This window comes from Ornithodoros turicata, chromosome 1, assembly GCF_037126465.1.
Source record: "Ornithodoros turicata isolate Travis chromosome 1, ASM3712646v1, whole genome shotgun sequence".
NCBI lineage: Eukaryota > Metazoa > Arthropoda > Arachnida > Ixodida > Argasidae > Ornithodoros > Ornithodoros turicata.
This window is the reverse complement of record NC_088201.1, coordinates 147,979,909-147,990,801: the sequence shown is the minus strand read 5'-3', so window position 1 is coordinate 147,990,801 and position 10,893 is coordinate 147,979,909. Positions and strand designations below refer to the sequence as shown.

The 10,893-nt window shown below is 44.3% G+C and overlaps 1 protein-coding gene and 2 long non-coding RNA genes across 6 annotated transcripts; all 3 read right to left on the bottom strand.

Moving 5' to 3' along the window:
- Window positions 1–6,304: 6,304 nt before the first annotated feature.
- Window positions 6,305–7,881, bottom strand: LOC135370791 (uncharacterized). The gene is made up of 5 exons (XR_010415456.1): window positions 7,815–7,881; window positions 7,688–7,757; window positions 7,549–7,617; window positions 7,325–7,486; window positions 6,305–6,435 (listed from the first exon to the last, which is right to left on the bottom strand). It is a non-coding gene; the product is annotated as an uncharacterized LOC135370791 (long non-coding RNA).
- A 478-nt stretch (window positions 7,882–8,359) lies between these two features.
- LOC135370782 (uncharacterized) lies at window positions 8,360–9,202 on the bottom strand. Of its 3 annotated transcripts, none has more exons than XR_010415451.1 (7): window positions 9,174–9,202; window positions 9,042–9,110; window positions 8,895–8,980; window positions 8,763–8,835; window positions 8,631–8,693; window positions 8,505–8,572; window positions 8,360–8,444 (listed from the first exon to the last, which is right to left on the bottom strand). It is a non-coding gene; the product is annotated as an uncharacterized LOC135370782 (long non-coding RNA). The 3 variants fall into 3 exon arrangements; XR_010415454.1 differs by having other exon boundaries at window positions 8,378–8,436; XR_010415453.1 differs by lacking the exon at window positions 8,505–8,572.
- An 11-nt stretch (window positions 9,203–9,213) lies between these two features.
- LOC135370774 (uncharacterized) lies at window positions 9,214–10,541 on the bottom strand. 2 transcript variants are annotated; one of them, XR_010415450.1, is made up of 6 exons: window positions 10,434–10,541; window positions 10,115–10,311; window positions 9,821–9,980; window positions 9,510–9,615; window positions 9,310–9,454; window positions 9,214–9,251 (listed from the first exon to the last, which is right to left on the bottom strand). XR_010415450.1 is itself a non-coding variant. In XM_064604608.1 (5 exons), exons 1-5 carry the CDS (start codon window positions 10,537–10,539, stop codon window positions 9,418–9,420), a joined length of 606 nt encoding a protein of 201 aa, XP_064460678.1. In that variant the 5' UTR covers window positions 10,540–10,541; the 3' UTR covers window positions 9,223–9,417. The 2 variants fall into 2 exon arrangements, 1 of the variants encoding a protein (XP_064460678.1); XM_064604608.1 differs by having other exon boundaries at window positions 9,223–9,454.
- Window positions 10,542–10,893: the final 352 nt, after the last annotated feature.

Sequence of the window (10,893 nt, the reverse complement as noted above, 5' to 3'; positions counted from 1 at the left end):
CATTATCAAAGAAGCCACGCCCTCAGTGCGTAGATGGAGTTAATGGACGCGTTTTAGATGTTTTGGCAAGCACGTTATCATATCTTATAAACCTAAGATGACGTCTTGCTCACGTGAACGCAAGTTAGGTGCCGCGGCATGGTGCTTGATTATTTCACCGATGCTGTCACACGCACTTTTGTCGTGGCCTGTTGCCAATGCTCGCTCGCAAACGTAGATTTGAAGAGCTGATAGAGCCCATGCCAATTTTTAGAATGGCTCGCCGCTACATCTGACACGCCAATCATTAGCTGCAGGAGGAACATCCTCATGAAGCTACTCTCCAATAGCGATGGAAGCTAACAATGAGGGTCCTGAATCCTAACACAAGCCTTCGCTCATCACACCAGCTGTTACCACGCATGTGTATATCGGGATATGTGTCTCCTCAGTGACACGTTTGTATTTCGCTAGGCATAGCTGCTGTCCAGTTTTCAGCGAAATCGAAGTGCACTATGTGTGTCTTGGAAGGTGGATTAGTACTTTCTCCGGTATGACTTTGCTCTGAACGTCTATAACGTAATTCTGACAAATGTGAGAACCCGCCCACTTACTCAGCTCTGACAGGACATATACTGCTGCACCTTCAGCACAGAACAGCCGTTTTCAGCTTAAAGCCCTCTGTATAACTTAAAAACACCGTGAAAGAAACAAAGCAAACTTCGTAGAAACTTGCAGGGACCCTGGAAAAAGCAACTTCTAACTCGGTATTTGTTTGTACAGTATGTGCATCACCGTGTACGCAGCTTGCAAGATAGAGATATCGCTGACCATTACCTTCGCTGGCCATTTAGTCGTTGAAATACTGGTTTCCGGAAACATAGGCTTTCATTCAGATCCTTTGTGGGAAATGACGAACACCCAGGCATGGATTCTTTCTTCAGCAGGACGTCAAAAGTATGTCGACGAATAGCTCAGGTAACGCTAGGGCCGGACAGCCTTGCCAAAACAATGGAAGGATCGACAGGAGTCCCGCCATCCCGCGGTACCGTTAGCCTGGCTCCGACACGTACGCTCGCAGAGTAGGGCCGCGTTTTAACGCGCGGATTGCCAGTGTACGCCTTTTGAAGCAGATTTTTTTATGTCAGATCTAAGGTCTTGCCATCGCCATGTCCTCTAAAAATATAAATGAAATCGAAAGGGGGCCCTTTTCGAGGAACAGATATCCTTGTTTTTCCGGAATATGCATAAACATGCGCGTGTTCCAGCAGATACCTGTAGGAGGTATACGCACGACAGATACAGAAAATGAAAGAGCATTAAAAGGTCAGTGAACTGGATACCAAGTATGGTAATGACAGACATCTACAGCCAAAGAAATCACACGACGAAGATGAAAAAAAAACAAAAAAACACACTGCACGACAGAGCTTGTTCGACATTTTTTATAGCACAGAGCCTTGCACCTGCGCACTAAAATTTGGCTCGGACTGCTGGCCTGTAGGAATACTAGAGTCTAACAAAATTTCACTACAATATCTTTTAAAACTAGGGAGATTTACGCGTACAAACACAGCAAAACTGAAACAGTCGAAGCCAGCGCCGGATTTTCTCGATTTGTTTGCACGAAAGCTATTCCGTAGAAATTATCCATTTTACGGCAGTTGATCATCATGTACGATGAGCTTCTAACTATGAAAAATAATGAAAATACAGGAGGTCGGTCCCTGTCTGAACTGACGTGAAACCGGCCTGGGGTGTTCATAGAAATTATCCCCTTGAGGGTGTAAGAGGGTACTGAAAAGAACACCTTTCAGTGTGTAAAAAGCTTTAGTGTGTGACTCTTTTGGGTCTCGGAGTCGCCAGCTCGCGCGCCCAACTCTAGCAGACGACGCTAGGCGCTCGACGATCACAGATGACCTCATCCGTTTAGCGGCGTTGCGCGAAACATGGCCTCCCCTCAGAAGCGATACTTGTGTGGGTCCTTCGCTCGTGATACCGCCGATAGTGGACAGGTAACGAGCTGGAGAAACCAGACATGTATGTCGCAAGCAGGTCATGCAGTGGTCACATGACGGCCAGCTACATGACAAGAGTGATACATGTGACAACCACGGATGTTTACAGGATCCGTCGCGCCGGCGTCCTGGAGATTCCCTCGGTGTTTGGAGAGCGTCATATGCCGGTCAGGGGACATTGTGCCACTGCGACGTCAAAGTCAAGTCAAAATTGCACCATGTTACGCAGCCGAGAGGAGCTCCAAGGCGTCGAGGGGACATGCGCAGGATGACACACACGTGGCTTCGCCCTGCGATCATTGTCTTTATTTTTATGTGTCTGAAGCCCTCCCGTTGCTCGGCAGGTGCAGATGACTCTACAATGCAATACGCTTAGGTCAGAGGAGCGTGTTAAAAGGTTATCGGTCTCCGTTCTGCTGAACAGGTGTTGCGGGCACGAGGTTTCCACGCGATGTGTAAGTGTCAGTTGAGACGCCTCGTCTATATGATGTAATGAAGCGAGATTTCGCAGAACATCGAAATACCCGCAAGCGTTGCACGAGCAGTGGAAGGTTAGCATCACCTGCAGCCCGACCGCAGTGCGCTGCGGAGTTTAGCATTCTGTGTACCTTACGAAAGACAGCGCACATCACAGTACAATGAGGGGGATGCTATTCTCAGTTCTGCATGTTACAAAAAAATATCAGCATTAATTATTTTGTTGCTATTTCGCGTATGTTCGTACAGCACGAACAGAAAAAAAAAGGACGCTTGCGATTGTGTAACGCCAATATCTGTTGTATGTCGATGTTGACACTTTCATATATGAGGCTGATATGCAGCGTGTCCCAGAAAGACCGTCATCGAATTATAATTTTTTAAAAAATACGGAAGAAAGCGTTGTGCGGATTGTCATTGAAATGTGATAGTATGTAAGAGCTCATCGCTGGCATTTCCGACAATGGGCAGTAGAGGGCTGCAAAGACCGAAGTAGCTGACGCACTTCGCCACCACTAGCTTGTCTATTTTCGTGGCGGAAACGCAATCTATAAAACTTTCCGTACGGGTTCTGGTAATTTATCGTCAACCGACTCTTTCTTTCGTAATTCCGCGAACCAGTTGTTCTGGGGCTTCTTAATGTACAGTGTTGGACAAAAGTTTACTGGACGTGCGAGCACTGTATCTTGTCTAGGCAGAGACACCATAGTGTCGGGCGGATGCGGGAGAGTTCATTCGGAATGTGTATAGGAAGTGTACGAACATCGCGGAGAAATGGTAAGCGTGCATCTTACTCCTTGTTATATCTTCTCTTCTCGGCCGCCCGCCGCCGTGCACTTTCATCTGCGCATGTAGGACGCATAGTTCCCAATATTTCTAAACGTTTAAACACATTAACTCTCAGATGTACATTTCCGTGATGACAAAAAATAGGTGAACTCTGTCTCTATTTGGTCGTCAGTCGTCACCAACGCAAGCAAATTATTTGTGGACATGTTTCAATCTGACGCGCTCTTATACACTTACGCGACCTTTCACGTCAGTTTGGAGGGGCAATGTTTTAACTGCGGCTGAGACGTTGAACCTCACTTATCAAGAAATTAATGGCTTTCAGATTGCTTCATTGGACCGAAGCCATTCGTTAGTAGGTCCACCCACTGTCCTGAGAGATGTACTCCAATGCGATAATGCTTAACAGAACCGTTTCGTAGTCATAACCTTTGTTTGAGGGAGTCAATTCAGGAAATTCTATGTCATCATTTTCAGGCTATATACAAGCTTGTCTGGTAATGAGACATGCCAGTGTGACTGAAACACAGGTGAGGTCATGTTGTTTTACAGGTCCTCACATTGCTTTCCTGGTCGATTGCGACGTACGTCTATTGGTTTTGCACTTTTATCGTGCGTATTGGCCGCTGGACGATCGAATGCCGGAAAAGACATGCTTTCAACGAAATGGTGCACTGAGGAGTCATGGTATGAATGTATGAGTACTTGAAATGGTTTCGGTAGGTACTGTGACTTTCCGGATTTGTAGTTTCTTTTGCTGTGTGTGGTAGTCGATACTGGACACTTCGATACTAAGTTTCGATTCAAAATTGGACGTATGTACTATTTCACTTTTTGTACTTGTTTCGTGTCCGTATGGCTAATAAATGATTGATTGATTGATTGATTTTAAAAGAAAAAAATGGAGATGGTAGTCTCGGGCCACTCGGGACTGGCTACTCCAGGACGCGTTATTAATAAAAGAAAGGGAAACTACACTAACCTCGACGCTTTGAAACGCTTTGAAAGAATAAATGAGAACATCATCACCGAGCTTGTCACCAAAAGCGAAGTCTGAAGGCACTAAAACCAAAGAGTGTCACAATGTGTCAAACAGGTCCGTCGAGACGAGAAATTGCACAAGGGCGCGCATGGCAGGTATGAGCTGATTTGCTGGCCAGCACCCAAGAACCTTTTCGGTGGAGTATGGCCGATTATCCAGGCGAGACAGGGACGACACAAGGGTACATCGGTGTGCACTGTACCTCGGGCAGTCTTGGAGTATATGATCCACGTCCTCAACTACATCACGCAGACTGCAGTTGGGGGACAGGACCATGCCGAGCTTAAACAAAAGTCGTCCACTGTATGGCACGTTGAGGCGAAGCCTGTAGATGAGCGACGTGATGGGTCGAGGAAGCGCTGACGGCATATAAAAACGGAGATCTGGGTCCACCCTGCGCAGGAACGACGTAGAAGGGACACTTCTGCACCAGTGTTCACTGCACAGACGTCCCATGAGAGTACCAATTGCTTGCTTCGCGTCCGCTTGGGTGAAATACGTACGGTGCGTCGGTACGCCTTGTGCCACATGAGCCCGTCTCGCAAGTAGGTCGGCAGCCTCATTCCCAGGGACGCCACAATGACCTGGGATCCACTGCAAGGTGATGTTATGTGTCTGTGTGACAGCACATGAATGCTCCCTGAGGACGTCACACACCAGTGGAGCGAGGGAGCTCGAGCCCAGGGTGCACTGCAGAGCTTGGAAGGCGGTTTTGGAGTCACTGTATATGGTCCAGTGCATCGGTGGTTGACGGGACACAATGAAGGAAAGCGCCATAAGAATGGAATGCAGCTCGGCCACAGCAGCCGACGTCGGGTGCGACAGCTTAGCGCTTCGTTCAATCGACAGCTCAGGGATTACGAATGCAGAGGTAGAGCCGGTCTGTGTCGATGAGCCATCAGTAAAGATTTTAATTCTGCCTTCATCGCGATGAAGCAGACTCAGGGTGAGTTGACGAAGAACAATTGTTGTAGCCGATTTTCTGGAAGTCAAGCCAGGGACATTGACATGCACAGATGGTGCCTGAAGGGCTAATAAATGTGTTTTACAGTTCTCGTTCGTTCTTCTGTGGTGCCAAACTGTAGTGATCCACTTGTCTCGTTCGGCATTTCGTGTTTCACTCCTCATTTTTGTACAGAACTCTAGCGAATGAATATATGCTTACACCGTCTAGAACTGGTAAAAACTCCTGTTGAGGGTTTCGCCATGGGACAAGCTGTCTATACTCTTCTTCTGTAGTTAACCTGTACTTTTTTGGGTAAAAGTGATACGTCCACAGAATGTTGTGCACACGCCAGTAGACGTTGAGTGTCTGGGGCGCCCTCTCGTACGAGGGACTCGGGTCACGGACTCGAATGAACGCGGATTACGCTTCAGTTCCACAGCCTACCCTACACAGAGGTTATCGAGAGAGCACTGCTGCCCAACGCTCTGGACGGGCCGTTTCGAATGGGTGTTACCATTTCCAGCACAATGGCAACTCCCTCCATCGAAGCAAAACTGACCAGCGCATTCTCGACGACCTAGGCGTAATGCAACTGGCATTTTCTGCGCAAAGCTCGGACATAAACATTATCGAAAACGTCGAAAACAAAAACGTTCCGAAGAAGAGGATGAGCAAGAGACGGACGCCGACAAGGAGCGAAGATGCACCATGAAAATTATAGAAGCAGAGGGTCCTTGCTATGTGAAGACGTGGACCTTGTCCGTCGCTATGCGCTTCCGTATCTGAGCGAATGGCCTCGTTATTGCTGCGAAAGGAGATATGACAGCCCAGCAAACCATATACGTCACAGGGAGATCTGTCAGATATCCTGCTTTGGATATGAGGATATCCCTGGGAGTAGTCCAGAGAGCCTAGGGATATCCATGGGGATCCAGGGGACTAGGATTTGGGCACTGATTGAACGTTGCAGGAACGTCCCTGTGATGTTATCTACCAGATATTTGGATAAATATGGGACATTGTATGGTTCTTCGTTTAACTGGCTAGTTTGAGTAAATATTGCGTTTATTAATGTTTCCAGAGTCAAATTACACACTTATGCACTAAATGACATTCATTGTATTCTGTGTCTCTTCCTGGCGTCTGTTGCGAGTAGATTCGTCACGACGAGATGTACTTCTGAACTGCAAGCAGAAAGTTCGGTAGTTTTATAATAGCGTCAGGAAATATATGCGATACATACAAGGTGTTCATTTGCATCCGCTACATATTTTTCACAGAGGTACGACAGCAGCATAGACATCGTTTTTGCAATTCAGTTTAACGGCCAGGCGGACATCCTCTCGAACAAAGCATGTAACTACGGGATGGCTAATTATCTAGAATTAATTGCCTGTCTAGCTAGAAACTTTAGGCAAAAAAAGTTAGTAGAATGGAGTAACATAATTCAGTTTCAAGATTTGTTAAATTCGCACGTGCGTTGTCATAATTATTGTCGAATTTGATGTGCTAAGAAGCCAAACCCAGGAGCCCATGGAGCACAGCGTTCATTTGAAGTCAGAGGATGACATGATTCGGAGTAACCGAGATTACTGTAGGAGGTGTTGGCCTGCTGGCCAGATAAACTGCAATCAGGCTCAGACAAACTTCCATTGGTGATGGTGATGCGCCCGTGGGGCGTGCTTTCTCAGTTTTGGTTCATTTGCATAGCGAAATTCCATGACACACGCTCTTTTCTTGGTTTTTTAAATATACACTGAATTTCAACGGATACTGCCTTCTGTTCTGTTTGAAAATTCCTTAGTTAAAGGGCTAAATTAATGGATTTGAGATAATTAGACATCTTCTGGTTACATACTTTCTTAGAGATCGTGTCCACCTGTATAACTCAACTGCAAAAACAAAATCAATGCTGCTCTCATAGCTCTTTTTCTCAAAAAAATGTGTTGTGGATAAAAGTTAACACTGCACAACTTCATCATATGCAGATGGCACACTGAATATATAATATATTTGCTACCATCAGAAAATGTACAAACTAAGATTAGAACCAACTCTCGGACAAAAATGTACCTGAATGATGATTGACATAAGAGGCTCCAGCATCCTTAAAACTAAAAAAAGGCTATCCGTTAATATAAGTTAATGATTACAAAAATATCAATGCATACCTTTCTCAAGTTGAGCAGAACGGCAGACTGGTAAGAAAACGTTAGCCTCGAGCACCTTTACAAACTGAAAAAAAAAAAAGCGATCCATGAATAAAGGTTAATGAGTAGAGCAACATTGACACATACCTTCCTCAAGTTGGGCAACATTAGTGCGCAACTGGTAAGAAAACGTTAGCCTAGAGCTACCTTTCAAAACTGAAAAAAAAGGAGGGGAGGGGGCTATGCATGAATGAGGGTTAATGAAGAGACAGATATTGATATGTACCTTTAAGCCGAACAAAAAATTCTACCGCCGGACTCAGATATTAATTATATGCCTCGAGCACCCATAAGAACTGCAAAGAAAATGGCTATATTATGAACAAACCGAATGAACAGATATCAATACATACCTTTTGCATGAGACAGCACAAACTATAAAAGCAGAAATAAAACTAGCTCTGGTGGCGTGAGATATACTGGGCATGGAGCACACTGAAAAAGTGAGAGAAGAGGGGTGTATCAATGAATAAAGGTTAATGAATAGAGTGATATCGGTACGTACCTTCCTCAAGTTGAGCAAAATTAACGAGGAACTGGTAAGGAAATGTTAGCCTTGAGCACTCTTAGAAACTAAAAAAAAGGCTATCAATGAATAAAGGTTAATGAATGGACAGATGTTGGTATGTACCTTTCTCAGTCTCAGTAATATGAACATGAAACAGACAACGTGAGGCTGGTGCACCTTTCAAAACTGAAAAGAAGGGGGGGGGGGCTATGCACAAGTAAAGGTTAACAGACAGACAGACAGAAATACATACCTTTCGTATGAACGTGAAAATGGACTAGTGCTGGATTCGGATAAAAAACATATCCTCGAGCACCCTTAAGAACTGGAAAGAAAATGGCTATATTAATGAACAAAACCGAATGAACAGATATCAATACATACCTTTCGCATTGGGCAGCACAAACTATAAAAGCAGAAATAAAACTAGCTCTGGTGGCCTGAGATATAGTGGGCCATGGAGCACACTGAAAAACTGAGAAGAGGGGGGTATCAATGAATAAAGGTTAATGAATAGAGTGATATCGGTACGTACCTTCCTCAAGTTGAGCAAAATTAACGAGGAACTGGTAAGGAAATGTTAGCCTTGAGCACTCTTAGAAACTAAAAAAAAGGCTATCAATGAATAAAGGTTAATGAATGGACAGATGTTGGTATGTACCTTTCTCAGTCTCAGTAATATGAACATGAAACAGACAACGTGAGGCTGGTGCACCTTTCAAAACTGAAAAGAAGGGTGGGTGGGGGCTATGCATAAGTAAAGGTTAACAGACAGACAGACAGAAATACATACCTTTCGTATGAACGTGAAAATGGACTAGTTCTGGATTCGGATAAAAAACATATGCCTCGAGCACCCTTAAGAACTGGAAAGAAAATGGCTATATTAATGAACAAAACCGAATGAACAGATATCAATACATACCTTTCGCATTGGGCAGCACAAACTAAAAAACACAAATAAAACTCTGATGGTGTGAGATATGGTGGGCCATCGAGCACACTTAAAAACTGATGAAAGAGCGGATCCCAATGAATAAAGGTTAATGAACAGACAGGTATTGGTATGTACCTTTTCTCAGGCTGAGCAGTACAAATATGAAACCGGTAAGACAATGTGAGGCTGGAGCACGTTTCAAAACTGAAAAAAAGGAGGGGCTATGCATGAATGAAGGTTAACGGATAGACAGATATTGATATGTACCTTTCTTAAGTTGACAGAAGAAAAAAAAAAAGCGCGCTGACCCTGATATATAGCATATGCCTCGAGCACTCTCAAGAACTGGAAATAAAATGGCTACATTAATAAAGAAACTGAATGAACAGGTATCAATACATACCTTTCGCATTCAGCAGCAAAAACTAAAAAAACACAACTAAAACAAACTCTGGTGGCGTGAGACATAGTGGGCCGTCGAGCACTCTTACAACTTGGGAGAGATCTGCATTCATGCTGTTGATTGTGCCTGGACCCTTCTAGGAACACTACAAGGAAGTTAAGTGTAGTTGACAAAGAAATGAGGTCACGATTTAAACATACCTTGCTCTTTCTGCCCTGTCCCTCGCATGGCGTAGCCACTCTTTTATCTGGTGCTCTACTTCGTACCGTGTAGTTTTGACAAATTTTTTGTGAGAGTGAATGGTACCTGAAATTTTAACAAAATCACAAAGACACACATTATCATAAAATCAAGCCCGAAGGGAAAGCAATAAAAACAACAAAAATAACAAGGTGGCAGAACCGGATACATTCCAAACTGATATTTGAACATTTCCTGAAGCCCTTAGCTGGCGAGTAGCAGGAGACAGGAGCAAGACATTATATATATGCATGAAACCAAGTATGCTTACGCAGGATGAGTTTTGGCAGGTTTAGGTCTCGCAAGGGTAATTTACCCTTTCTTCCTTCCCAACTGTACTGGCGTCCCAGTTCATTGCTGAGAACATACGACATTATCCTGCGAACTGCAACTTTTGTGGAGTTTCCCCCGAGCAGTGAAAGCTCCAGGATCTATAAGAATATAATTATTATTATTATTATTATAGGGCAATGTTGAGCTAATGTACCAGACAAAGGGACCGAACAATTTTTTCTTGTAATTATGCCTAGTGCTCAATGTATTTTAAAGTGAAATAGTCACTCACTAACTGCTTCTCACGGTCTGGTGTTAGCTGCCCTTCAAACGTTTCGAATTCTTCTACAGAGCTGAGCGGGTTCTCTAGCAGCTTGGGAGCCTCAGTGAGGGAGTTTTGAAGAGGCATTAGGCTTGACAAGAGTTCCCCCTGTTGTTGTATCGCAAGGCGAAGTATATTGAAGTTCTTGAGCACCTGGTGCTGAAATTCTAAATACAGAACTAAATCAACTTCATATGACAAACAATGGAAGCCGAAAATGGTGTTCAAACCGAGATGTGGTTATACTTTGTCATCAAAATGCTCGACAGAGAAAAGGTTGTGTGTGTACCGTAAGATGGCATTGGCTGCTGTGCTCTGGGCACTTGCACAAGTGATGCACCTGCTAAAAGAAGAAAGTTATCAGAACCACCCAGATATGAGTTTTTTATATCCATGGTAGAGTATCGTGCAAGCCATAGCATTACCAGCTGCCGTAGAGTCCTGGAGACCTGTCAAAATAAAACTAGATGACTTACAAAGATTGCAAGCTGTATGTCGTCCCCACCTAGTTCAAACTGCCTCTCTTACATACCTTTGTGACTGCCGGTCACGTCCGCAGATACACCTGGTGAAGAAGGATTACAATACAATTAAAAGGTGAATGAATATAACTGAAGATGCACATATGACACAAACACATGAAACTGTAATGGATTTGAAAACTGAGTATCAGCCAGTGCAGAAAAAGTGCTCATCGCACCTTCATCAGACATACTTGATCTGCAAGACTGCACATCATCTATGTGGAG